General features: G+C 42.2%; 1 protein-coding gene across 1 annotated transcript in view; it reads left to right on the top strand.

Moving 5' to 3' along the window:
• Positions 1-5,218: 5,218 nt before the first annotated feature.
• PRKACB (protein kinase cAMP-activated catalytic subunit beta) overlaps positions 5,219-13,442 on the top strand; it is a 100,300-nt gene continuing 92,076 nt past the window's right edge. Inside the window, exon 1 of the mRNA XM_084873214.1 lies at positions 5,219-5,557. Coding sequence (XP_084729340.1) covers positions 5,512-5,557 — 46 coding nt within the window. The 5' untranslated portion in view covers positions 5,219-5,511. The remainder of the gene's footprint in view (positions 5,558-13,442) is intronic.

Below are 13,442 nucleotides of genomic sequence, written 5' to 3'. Positions count from 1 at the left end.
TTTTAAGTTCTACCATTTCTTATTTCTTTTCAGCTGGGTCAAGTTTCTAAGCTTTCTAAATCTCTATTTTCCAGTAATTAAAATGTTTTGTAAATTTGGGTATTTTAAATTACAGATACTGTCAAAGAATATACAACATAAGACTGAAATAGCAAAAATTCAGCCATAGTTTTGATAAAATAGACTAATAAAGTCAAAATATCCAAACAGACATACATCTTTTCTCATAGAGTATATTACATATTAGGAAAGGAAAAAAAGTTGTTGGTTTTGTTCATTGCCCATGTTATATATTTTTTATTAATGTTTTCAGGTGTATATGCAAGAGATAAGCCACAATTCCATTCTGGTACAAGCTCAATTTTGTTGATTTTGGGCAGGTCACTTAACCACCCTTAACTATTTTAGTCTCCTTATCCACAATGGAATACCCAAAAATATGAACACGAACTTCAGATAATAAATTTGTTACTGAACAAAGGGATTAGAATTATGCCCAACAAAAAAACTTTGTATTGCACTAGAATGATTTGAACAATGAGCAATCATAATTGTCATTTATTAACTATAAAATTGCTTCTTCATTTTGGAAGAATTTGTTTGCCCTTTGCCTATTTTTGAATGTGGTATCATTTGGTCTAGGACATATGATACTGGGCAAGAAATGACATATTAGACTATGTGGATTACTAGTTATCATTCAAAATAATCATAATCTTATGATGGTTAAATAAATTCTCACTTGCACTTATTTAATGTAAATACAACATAAAAACAAAATAACTTGATCATCTTTTCCAATAAGGATCAATTGTGGCTTCTCTGTCCTGGTGATTGTATAGGAAAAACAAGTATTGCTGATATACAGAGGGCTTTTGAGGGTGCTTTACTTTAAAAGGTCTTGGAATCAAGTTGATAAGTAAAAACTACAAAAAAAATGAGAATAACAATTGACTACTTTTTTTCTACATCCTTGTTCCTAAGTAAAGAGGTGAGTCTAGGGAGAAGAAGACCAAGATTCTTTGTTTCTAAGCTTTGGTTTTCTTTTCTTTTTAAAAAATATGTTTTAATCGATTTTTTTTACAGAGAGGAAGGGAGAGGGATATGAGTTAGAAACATGGATGAGAGAGAAACATCGATCAGCTGCCTCCTGCACTCCCCCTACTGGGGATGTGCCCGCAACCAAGGTACATGCCCTTGACCGGAATCGAAACTGGGACCTTTCAGTCCGCAAGGAGATGCTCTATCCACTGAGCCAAACCAGTTAGGGGAGGCCTTGGTTTTCTTATCTGCAAAATACGGATATAAAATCTACCTGCGTGAGAATTGGGATTACATTTGTTTCACACAATAATGGCATCTATACAAATAAAAGGGTAATATGCTAATTAGCCCAGATAGACCAGACATCTTCTGGACATCCTTCCGGACAAAGCCATGGTGGTGGGGGCCAAGATAGAGGTCGTTAGGGGCAATCAGGCAGGCAAGTAGAGTGGTTAGGGGCGATCAGGCTGGCAGGCAGAGGCAGTTAGGGGCAATCAGGCAGGCAGGCAGGTGAGCAGTTAGGAGCCAGCAGTCCCGAATTACAAGAGAGATGCCCGATTGCCAGCAGTTGGACATACCCTGAGGGGTCCCAGATTAGAGAGTGTTCAGGCCAGGCTGAGGAATACACACCACCCCCCACCTGCACAAGTTTCCTGCACCAGGCCTCTAGTCCTATCTAATAAAAGTGTAATATGCAAATTAACCATCACTCCAACACACAAGATGGTTGCCTCCATGTGGTCAAAGATGGCTGCCCCCATGTGGACACAAGATGACCACCACAAGATGGCCAGCAGGGGAGGGCAGTTGGAAGGGACTAGGCCTGCAAGGGAGGACAGTTGGGTGCGATCATGCTTGCAGGGGAGGGCAGTTAGGGGTGACCAGGCCAGCAAAGGAGGGAAGTTGGGGGTGACCGGGCCTGCAGGGAAAGGCAGCTGGGGGGAGGGGGGAACCCAGGCTTGCAGGGAAGAGCAGTTGGGGGGGGAGGACCAGGCCTGCAGGGGAGGGTAGTTAGGAGCAAACAGGCTGGCAGGCAGAAGCAGTTAGGGACAGTCAGGAAGGCATGCAGGAGAACAGTTGGGATACAGCAGTCCTGGATTGTGAGAGGGATGTCTGACTGCCTGTTCAGGCCCGATCCTCGAGGTGTCCCAGGTTGGAGAGGGTGCAGGCTGGGCCGAGGGACACCTGCTCTCCTGCATTAATTTCATGAATTTCAGGCCTCTAGTATAATATAATGCTTCTGCCACTCACCATTTGAATGATCTTGGCCTCATTACTTTACTTCTTTAAACTTTTGTTTTACTCATTTGTAAAATGGGACTAATATGTTTTGCTTATGTAGGATTACTGTGGAGATCACATTTTTAAAATGGCATGTGAAAATGCTTTTATAAAGTACTAGAAAATATAAAGACATTATTTCCAAAGCAACTACCACTGGTACAATTTCCTCTGCCACATAGTGCTGAATATTCTTAGATAAAATATTATATGAAAGGGGACTCAAAAGTCTTTCCTTTGTATGACTCTCTTCTTACTGTATCTGCTTTCCTAGGGAAATGAGATATTCTTGTTTAGGTTATAGGCAAGTCATTCATGGCAAAAAATACCATTGCCCCAAACTAGCTCAGGTCTCCAATCATTCAAGAACTAGACAGTTAATGACATTTCTGCCTCTTCTAGAATGTAAAAATAATAATAATAATTTAAAAAATTATTGAAACGTAGTATTTTAGATGCTACATAAACAATGAATTCTCAGAGCACTTTTTTCTAATAAAGAAAATGCAATTTGCATATAATTACAGTTGTGAATGTTAACTAAAAATTGTATATGAAACTATACTGTTAAAGTATTTTACTTGATTAGTGCAAGCTAATATAGGAAATGAATAATAGTATAAGGAAAAATATTTCCAATTGTTGATCATTTTTTATTAACAATTAATTTGCTTTTTAAGTGAATGATAACGTTAAACTGAGAAAGGGAGACATTTTGTAAAGCTGATTTTTTTGCTTATTAATTTTCTGGGATGTAGTTATGATGTATCTAACTCTGTAGTTACTGTCAACTGTCTCCTTTGCAAATTAATGATTTACTAAACAGATGGCCTTCTTATTAGAGGTCTAGAATTCAAAATTATGTTAAGTAAAGGGACAGATTGTACATTACTCACTCTTTTATTATTAAATCTGGTTTCTATAAAGGCATACATTTTAAAACTTACCCCAGTGAGGGCAGTATGAGAATTAAGGAGTCCAGAAAGATACTCTCCAGAATGAAGTATATCAAAAAGTTGTCTTTTGGGCATATGCATGGTTTAATGCATGTAGGGGAAAATGTCACATCCACAACACAAAACTAAGTATGATCCAAAGCAGCGTTTTTCAACCGCTGTTCCGCGGGAGATGTTGCCTGGTGTGCCGTAGGTGCAGACAAGACAAGAATTTTATAATTTTTCACTATTTTGTTTACTTAATATTTCATAATAAAGTAATTATAAAATACTTTCTTTGTGTTTATTTGATTCCTATTCAAGAGAATTACTTTATATATAGTCAATATAGGCACAGAGTTAAATTTTTTAACATTTTCTAATGGTGGTGTGCCTCGTGATTTTTTTCATGAAACAAGTGTGCCTTTGCCCAAAAAAGGTTGAAAAACACTGATCCAAAGGATGTGATCCTGTTGCAACAATGTTGCATGCTGACAAAAACCTTACAGCATCCTGTCTAAATCCTTTGTTCTATTCTTTTTATGTGACTTAGGTTTAAGGGAAACCTAGAAAAGATGTAATGAATTTCCCCAAGTAGTCAAGTCATTGTGCATGTTATCTTTTCAAGTCAGTGGGATTTCCAGTGGAGAGAAAGAAATTTTCCACAGCATCAATAGATTCCTGATCAATGTGATGAATAAAAGGTCAGACTTTGGAGCCCAACCACCTAGGTTCAAATGCTGCTCCCACCAAATAGCTATGTAACCTAGGCTAAGTTGCTCAACTTCGCTGTGCCTCAGTTTGCTCACAAGGGAAATAATGATGCTGAAGCAACACCTCTTATAGGGCTCTTGAGGATACAATGAGTTACCATTTGTATAGTACTTAAAATACAGTATGTGATCTGTCTGTTAAAATGATTGAACAGACCCGGTAATAAGAAATAGCAGGAAAAGCTTACTATAATAGTACTGACAAACTTGTACAGATACCACTGCATCTTTGTCAGTAATGAAAAATATATACTTTTTAAATTTTGAGAAATTTTCCCGGCTTACTTTCAAATCAACAGGTATCCTTTAAACACCGATTGCCTTGGGAACACAAAATAATGTGTGTGGTCTCTGCCCCTCGGGAAGGCAGTCTTTCTATACTAAGTATGGAATAAATAATTGCTCACAGGGCCAAGTTCAAAGAAACATGCAACAAGAACGTACTACAGTGCCACACAAGTCACCCGTTAAGTAAAGCCATTCGCAGATTTAAGTGCTCTACGATGCATATTAATAAAAACGCAGTTGGAAATGCGTTTATTTTGATATCTACACAGAAAGCTGCTACAGACAACGCCGCACAGCAAGAGGCATTCTGTAGAAACCGTGATGTTTTCCTTGATCTCCGCCTGGGGTGTCCCACAAAACCTGTGTCCGCGACCCGCGAAACCTGCGGGCGAAACCGGCGCTGGAAACACCCAAGGGGCCGGCGCTGGTGCCCTAGAGCTCGGCGTCTGCGAGGCCAGAGGCGCCGAACCACGGTCGTGGCTGGAACCAGGCTGTTTCCGCGGCTGGAGCCGATCAGGCCTCAGGACCCGGAGGTCAGGAGCAGGGATGTCCCCTCGCGAGCATCTCCTACCCCGAGGTGCGGCTCTCCGGCCGGGTCTGCGGGGAGAAGGCGGCCTTGGCGCCAGAGGCCTGGGCGATGCGGGTTACAAAGCCCCGCGCGGCTGCCCGGCCCCGCTCCAGGGCGCGGGAGACCCGGGCGCACCGGACGCCAGCCCGGACCACGGCATCCGGCTGCGGCGGCCGCACGCCAGCCAGTCCGGGCCGCCCGGGTGCACCCCACCGGCTCGATCACCCCCCCTTGGCCCGGCATCCGCGTCCCGGGCGGGTGCGTCACATCCGGGGCGCGCGCCCCGCGGGGAGGAGCGGGGCCGGGGCGCCGGGCGCGCGGGGCCGGGGGCGCGCGGGGAGGGCGGGGCGGGAAGGGGGAGTGTCTGCTCGTGGCCGCCGGGCCGCCGCCGCCGCCGCCGCCGCCGCCGCCGCTCGCGCTCGGCTCGCCGGGGCCGAGGAGTTCGCTGGGTCCCCGCGCTCGGAACCCGCCCCGTCCTCCCGCCGGTCCGCGGGGCATCAGCGCGCCGGGAGCGCTCGCCGCTCGGACCCGTGCACACGTGGGAGTCGCCTCTGCCTGCGGAGCGGCCCCAGCCCCCATTCCCCTCCCGGACGGACCCTTTCTTCCCCGCGGCGCCCCAGGCATGGGGAACGCGGCGACCGCCAAGAAAGGCGGCGAGGTGGAGAGCGGTGAGTCCGGGGCCGCGGCCGGGGGCCCTCGGGGCGGCTGGGAGGGCAGCGGGCGCTCCTCCGGGTCGGTGCCCCGAGGCCGCGGGCACGGTCCAGGCCTTGCAGCAGCGATCGGGAGCTGCTGGAGGGGACCCTGGGGACCAGCTGCCTCCCTCCTCTTCCTCCTCCTCCTCCCTCCTCACCCGGTCCGGCGTGAGGGCTGAGCGCGTGGGGCCGGATGGAGGGAGGAGGGAGAGGAGAGGGGTCCCCGCGATTCCCCCTTCTCACCGGAGCGAGGGGATTCACACCTTGTGAAACACTTCCCCAAATATGGTTCGGACAAAGGAGGCCCTTGTTATCACCCCAACCATCGCTTTTCTCCCCACACCCCGTTTTCGGGGAGCCACAGGTAGTGCTGTGGGCGGAATTGGCTCTTATCCCTCCATCACCGTGGCCACCCAAAACCTTTCCACAAGGTGAGAGGGGCCGCTCGTCTCGCTCTCCCTCCGCAGGTGACGTTAATCCTGAGTGGGAAACTACGTGGTAGAGAGCCTCCCTCTTCAGATTAGGAATGGAAAATATGATAATGCTAAGCAGCAACTTTATCCGCTAGACAAAAAAAACAAAACAAAACAAAAAAAAAACAAACAAACAAACAAAAAAAAGGCAATGCAGGCTTCTTAGGACATGCAGGAATCTGCTATTGCTATGTAAAACTTAAAGGTCACTTGCAGTGGAAAAGCTTCCAGAATGTGGTAGATTTCTTCTGAGCACTCCAAGTGCAGGCAAGCCCCACTTCACACCAAGCAGGAAAGAATGATGAAAATGTAATGTCTGTATGGCTCTAAGGATATAAGTGAAGGCGAAAGAAAAAAGAAAAAAAAAAAGTGATTCTTTTCCCACCTTCTAAGTTCTAACGGGGCTAGTAAGTTAACATGAGCAACAGGAGAAAATCTCCAGAATTCATACTGATACACCTTTGGAGGTAGCACAAGAGGGGAAACCAGAAGACACTTTGGGCAGTTGAGGTTCATACAGCCCTTTGGACAAAGGAGACGAGGCCAGGAGTCTGGGATTCCTAAGAAAAAGTAGACAGTTTACAGGTAGAGGAAAAGAGCAAACACGTGCTAAACAAATTCTTGTTGGGCCTCCCAGGAACAGCGGGTCACAGAGAGACGTCTAACAAACAGGCTTTGCTGCATTTCTCCCTGACACTTTTAGTTTATACTGTGATGCTAAGGTGATGCTCTTTTTCCATTAAGCACATTTTTCTTCTATCTGAATTCCTGTAGGCAGGTAAAGGGAGAGGAGGGTCAGATGTTCTTTCAGAGTCTTTTGTTTCTTAAAAACCAGCTAAAAACTTATATCCCAAAAGGTACATTTTGGGGTGGCAAAACTTTGGTCGCCTTCAATATATTCTGCCATAGCAGGACTGTTGTGCAAAAAAATATTTATTTCCCTTTGTCAGATTCATCTCAGATTTTATATTGATAGTTCATAATGACCAAATAACAAAAGGTATTTGTCAAATCACCTTGAGTAAATTACATCTCAGCATTTGAGGGAGTGCCTGATGATTTATTTATTCCAGTTGTGTAAACAGGATCTTTTAATGTTTCTGTGTTTGTAACATAGTTTAGTCTAATTTTGTAATTGAGCATGAAGGACAAAACTATTGTGTCCCCTTGCGGGCCCCCCCCCCCCCCCCCCCCCCCCCCCCCGTAGTAGTAAAGTAAAATTGATTTGGAAAGATTTATTTGTTCATTTTGTTTAATATGAATATTGATATTGGATTGTATGGTGTATGTTTCACCAATAAGGTTTTGTGTTAATTTTCAGGAGCTCTAGAAAGTTGGATGTACTATCATACAAATTATTAATGAACACACTTTCATCTTTCTTCACCATACGTTTGGTCCCTTTTACCCTTTACTATCGCTTCACCCCCTTTCCTCTGATAACCACCATACTGTTTGTGTTTATGAGTTTCTGTTCTATATCCCACATATGAGTGAAGTGTTATGGTTCTTAGCTTTAACTGACTTATTTCACTTAGCATGATATTCTCAAGGTCCATCTATGTTGTGGCAAGTGGCAGTATTTAATCTTTCCTGATGGCTGAGTAGTATTCCATACTATATACGTGCCACATATTCATCCAGGTTGTCTCCGTGTCCTGCCTACTGTGAACAATGCTGCAATGAACATAGGGGTGCATATATCTTTCAAATAAATGTTTTTGAGTTTTTCGGGTAGTTACTCAGAAGAGAGATTGCTGGGTCATATGGCAACTCTATTCTTAATTTTTTTAGGAACTTCCATACTGTCTTCCATAGTGGCTGTACCAGTTTACATTCCCTCCAGCAGTGAATGAAGGTTCCTTTTTGTCCACAATCTTCCAACACTGTTATTACCTGTATTGTTTATAATAGCCATTTTGACAGGTGTGCGATGGCATCTCATTTTAGTTATGGTTTGCATTTCCATAATAGCTAGTGAAGTTGAGCATCTTTCCATATATCTATTAGCAATTTGTATGTCTTCTTGGGAGAGGTGTCTGTTCCGGTCCTCTGCTCACTTTGTAAATTGAATTGTTTGTTTGTTTAGTGCTGAGTTGTATGAGTTCTTTATATATTTTGTATATTAACCCCTTAGAGCTGTTGTTTGCAAATATCATCTCGCATTTGGTTGGTAGTCTTCTTGTTTTGTTTTCAGTTTCTTTTGCTATGCAGAAACTTTTTAGTTTGCTATAGCCCCATTCATTTATTTTTGCCTTTACTTATCTTGCCTTTGGGGTCCAATTCATAAAATATCCTCTACAACCAAGGTGATATGAAGATTTTAAGAATCAAATGTAGAGATAGAACTTTCATTATCTTTTCTTATTGCACAAATGTAATAACTAACTGTACTATAATAAAAAGTATTAAGAATATGGAAAGTGTAAAGAATTATTTGTGCCTGATGTATTGTTATTTTCCCCATCTTAATTTAAAGCTGTATTAATTTAAGCTAAATCATGTGCTAATTGCATAACAAAAAGTATACTTGGTAATTGAATTATATCAGTGATTTTTATTAACAAGAACTGGCCTTTATAGAGCTTATATTTTTCATAATGATAAAGTAACCTCTTGTATGATCTATATACAGTGGTCCTACTTTATCCATGGTTTTGCTCTTTGAGGTTTCAGTTACCTGTGGTTATTCGTATGCCAAAAATATTAAATGGAAAACTCCAGAAAAAAGATTTATATGTTTTAAATTTGTGCCATTCTGAGTAGCATGATGGAACTCTGCAACCCCCCCTTCATTCTGCCCAGAACATGAACCATCCCTTTTGTGCAGTGTACTCACTACCTGCTGTTAGTCACTTAGTAGCCCTCTTGGTTATTAGATTGGCTGTCATTATACAGAGCTTATGTTCAAATAATCCTTATAGTGGCCTAAACTATGTCACAATGCCTGTCATTCACCTCACTTCATCTCGTCACATAGGCATTGCATCATCTGCCATCATCACGAGAAGGGTAAATATGGTATAGGAAGATATTTTGAGAGAGAGACCACATTCACATAACTTTAATTATAGTTTATTCTTGTATTTTTTGTTTCATTATTGCTGTTGATAAGCACTTACTGTATCTACTTTATCATAAGTGCATACATACAGGGAAAAAAGTTGTATACATAAGTTCAGCACAGTTCACAGTTTCCGGCATCCACCAGGGGTCGTGGGAATGTATCCCCATGGAAAAGGGGAACTACTGTACTTCTTTTAAGTTATCAAACAGTTCTCCCTCTGGACAGTAAGAATTTGAAGCTCATAGTTTTGGATAATCTTGGAATATTTACAGAAAACAGAATGGAAAATTTAAATATATATCTAAATACATTTAAATTGTCCCAAATGAATAATTCTTTCCTAAGCTTGAACTGTTTCAGCTTTTTATGTAAGTTTATTAATGGAAACTGAAGGTCATTATGGCAGTTGGAATAAATCTTGTGAAGTGATAAAAAATATCAAATGATGTCTCGTTGGGACAATTATTTGAAACATAATGAATAGGTTGGCCAGTTTGTAATTTTTATTTGGAGCAATGTTACCAGGCACATGTTGTTGCTGTCCTGCTGTAGTGCACAAAGAAATGTTATTGATGTGTCTTAAAACTTAATAACAGAACAACTTTACCATATATATCTAACTCTTGTGTTTTCCTTGAAAATATACTCTTGAAAATATATACCTTTCAACATTTGAACTGTACTTACTTAAACTGCTGCAGATACATAACAGCATAAAGTTTTAGAAATATAAGTGATTTTAGAGATCAGCCTATGTAATCTTCCCATTTCAGAGCCAAAGAGCCTGACCTCTGAAGAAGCTGGAGTTGAGCCACACTGTCAGTGATAGCAGGGTGAGGCAGAGGGAGGGTCTGGTGCCCTGGCTTCATTCTGCATCCCTAAATACTCAAGTAATACATATGTTTTCAAAGTCAGTAGAAGATATTTCTTGCAATTCACTGGATTAGCAGAAGAACTTAGGAATAGTCTTTGTTGGGTTAAAAAATAGGAAAAAGAATTTAAAAAGTCAATACAAACAGTAACACTATTTGGATGATAAATGCATATGATCTCATCCAGTTTTGTGATTCTGCGATTCATTTTGTGCAGCTTATCGACTTTATCAAATTATCTCATGTTCAGGAACCATTTTTCCCGCTCTCCTGGTCAGTGTCCTCCTCACTTAGATGTGGACAGATTGTTGTTTTCCTTGCCAGCAGCGGGCTAATTAGAGGTGGGAAAGCCAGCTTAGAAAACAAGGAGGCCGAGGCTGAGTGGCAGAAGCAGCACATGAAAGATCCTAGGTAAGCCAGGGTAGCTGTTCAGATCCTATCATAGTCAGGAGTTGACCATAAATCATTTTGATATTCCATTAAATTGATAAAATAAAACAATTAGTATAATTTATAAAATTATCTACATATCTCAGTGATAATGTCAGTTCACACATGTGACCAGATTTCCTCAGGAAATAAATCTTAAGTTTTTAATGAAAAAAAAATTATGTTAAATAGAAAAATGTGGAATTTATGGGAGGTAAATATACTCGGGACAGTGTCATATAATTTTTAGTATTTTAATTTTTTAAAATATTCTTTCAAGAGTATCCTATATAGTTCTTTTCTTTGTTCATTCATTCATTCTAGATAATTGAGCTTTTAATATATGACAGATTAAAAGAAGAACTATGAAAATAAAGATTGAACAAGACACAGTAACTCTCCACAGTGCCTGTATTCCAGAAGGGGAGACAAACATGTTAGCAAATTAATTTACACACACACTACACACACACACACACACACACACACACACGCTACACACACACACACAGCTGTTACAGTGCTTTCATAGAAATTCAGTGGGGGAACCAACTGAAAGTATGGCCATTTACACAAGGGTAGGGAGGGTGAGGTTTGAAAGGGAATTCAAAGAGGAGGTGAACCCTGAGGTGAGCATTGATAATGGTGAGTGTTCAAAAGCCAGGATTACAGAGTGGGTACAGAGTGACAAAGATGCAGAGGAGTGAACAGCTTGGCATAGTTGGGAAAAGGAAGCAAGCTGTCCATTAGACTGAATGATAGAGGGTGGGGAAGAGGGGAGACTGTATAATAAAAGACGGTGCTGTAGATATGGACAGAGGCCATATAATGGAAAGAGTTTGAATTTCATCCCATAGACATTATGGAGCTATTACAGACTTTGAAATAAGGGAGAGACATACAATTCGGGTTTTAGAGCGATTACTTTGGTGGTGATGTGAAGATGAGTCACCCTGGAACAAGTGGGGTGGAGGGAGGAAGATCAATTAGAAGATTTCCTCACTCAAATGAGGGGCTTTTAGGGTCTGAATCAAGGTGCTAGCGATAGGGATGTAGGAGAGGATCTGAAATGTGGGAAATTTGAAAAGAAGGAATGTACTTAACTGATAGCATATGGGAAGGGAGGAAAAGGAGGAATAGAAATAGCTCCCAAATTTTTAGGTTCTGTGACTTGGTGGATGGGTTGTGTTGCATATAATGGAGCCAGAAATGAATACAAGGGAAGGAGCAGATTTGAGGGGCACATTGAACTCGGAGGGGTGCCTCTGGCATTTTTGAGAAATTATGTCTGATTGGTTGTTTTATATATGGATATTCTTTTATTCTCCCAGCTATGGGAGTGGGGGATGATCTTGGATGGTCAAAGGATCTTTTCTACATTTCATCCTCATTCTGCTTCCCCTTTTAAGACCAGCTGTTTAGAAACTATCCTATATAATAAAAGCCTCATATGCAAATTGTCCCTTTGGGCAGTCATTCAACCAGGAGACCGGGAGTTCAACTGCTTGCTATGACATGAGCTGACCACCAGGGGGCTGCATGAAACATGGCAGGCATTGTCGATGCACTCGACCTCTCACTGGCTACCTGGGGCTGGGGTGACGGGAACAGAGGTGCGGTGAAACTGGGGTATCTGCCCCAGCTCGCTCTCACTCCCACTGTTGCCTTCCCCCTGGGACGCCAGGGCTTGCACACCTGGGAAGCTCCTGCGCTCAGGTGCCAGGCACCCTCAAGGAGCCCACCCTGCACCTGCACGGCATCTCCTGGGTGAGCCAGGCCGCAACTGCCAGAACCGCAGGGGCTGGTTGGGCTCCCTGTGGGTTCGTGCAGGAGCCAGTCTGTGAGGCCACCCAGGAAAGAGCGTGCTGCCTGTACGGTGCCACTGGGCAGCCCAGAGGCCCATGCTGCACTCTGGCCGACAGTGTCCAGTGGGCTCACCGGGTTTCCGTGTGGGGACTCGGCTGTCGTGACTCAGGCAGAGGGGGGTGCGCTTGGTGGCCTGAGGGTCCAGGTGCTGCCCAGGCCCAGAGGTGAGCTTGGACCTGCCCTTCCATGCCAGATGCTTGCACTTCGAGCACTGGCCAGGCCTAGTAACCACACCCGTGCGCAAATTTTGTGCACCAGGCCTCTGATAGAACTATAATATCTGATATAACTTCTAAAGTTAAGGACTGTAGCTACTAAAAGTTTAACATTTTTGTTTTGAAAAGAGGAAAAGCCAAATCACTGATGAGAACAGTGTAACTTTTAAAGACACAAATTAATGTAAAGTCCGATATAATATTACTTTCATAATTAAAGTATGCATCCTGTAAGTTTTTGAACATTGTAGAGTCGTGGAATATCGGACAGAACATGTAAAATATAGTACAAACACATATTGTGTTAAGTGATTATTAGTTTTCTTCCCCAAGAGTCTTTTAAAATAGATATTAAAAAGTTAAGATATAGCCCCGCCCGAGTGGCTCAGTGGCTGAGCATCAACCTATGAACCAGGAATTCATGATTCGATTCCTAATCAGGGCACATACATGGCTGGGTTTCAGACTTGATCCCCAGTAAGAGGGAGGTGGGGGTGCAGAAGGCAGCACTCTGTGATTCTCTCTCATCAATATTTCTATCTCTCTCTCCTTCTTTCCTCTCTGAAATCGATAACAATATGTTTTTAGAAAGTTAAGATATAATTTAATAAGAACAAGAACTTCAAATACAAAAAATCTGAATTCTGTTTCCTAATACATTCTGTTACTTCACTTTGAACTAGTGTTTTAATGTCTCCAAGCTCTAATATAAAATTAAGAAAGATGGGTTTGATAATGAGACTGTGAACTCTTTCAGCTTCATAATCCGATCATTCCAATGTATTTATATAAAAAAAATACACATTTTAAAAGGAGTAAGATTTGGGAATAAATTATAGAAGGCTCTCACAAAATAATGCGGGTAGAGAAATGGTAAATGAGCCCCAAGGTGAACAAATATAAGGTAATTAAATAGGGAAAATTTTTTTAATACTTAGA

The sequence above is a fragment of the Pipistrellus hanaki genome (genome assembly GCF_964339955.1).
Source record: "Pipistrellus hanaki genome assembly, chromosome: 2".
Lineage (NCBI taxonomy): Eukaryota > Metazoa > Chordata > Mammalia > Chiroptera > Vespertilionidae > Pipistrellus > Pipistrellus hanaki.
Note: the sequence above shows the minus strand (reverse complement) of the source record. Positions and strands in the feature narration are given on the sequence as shown.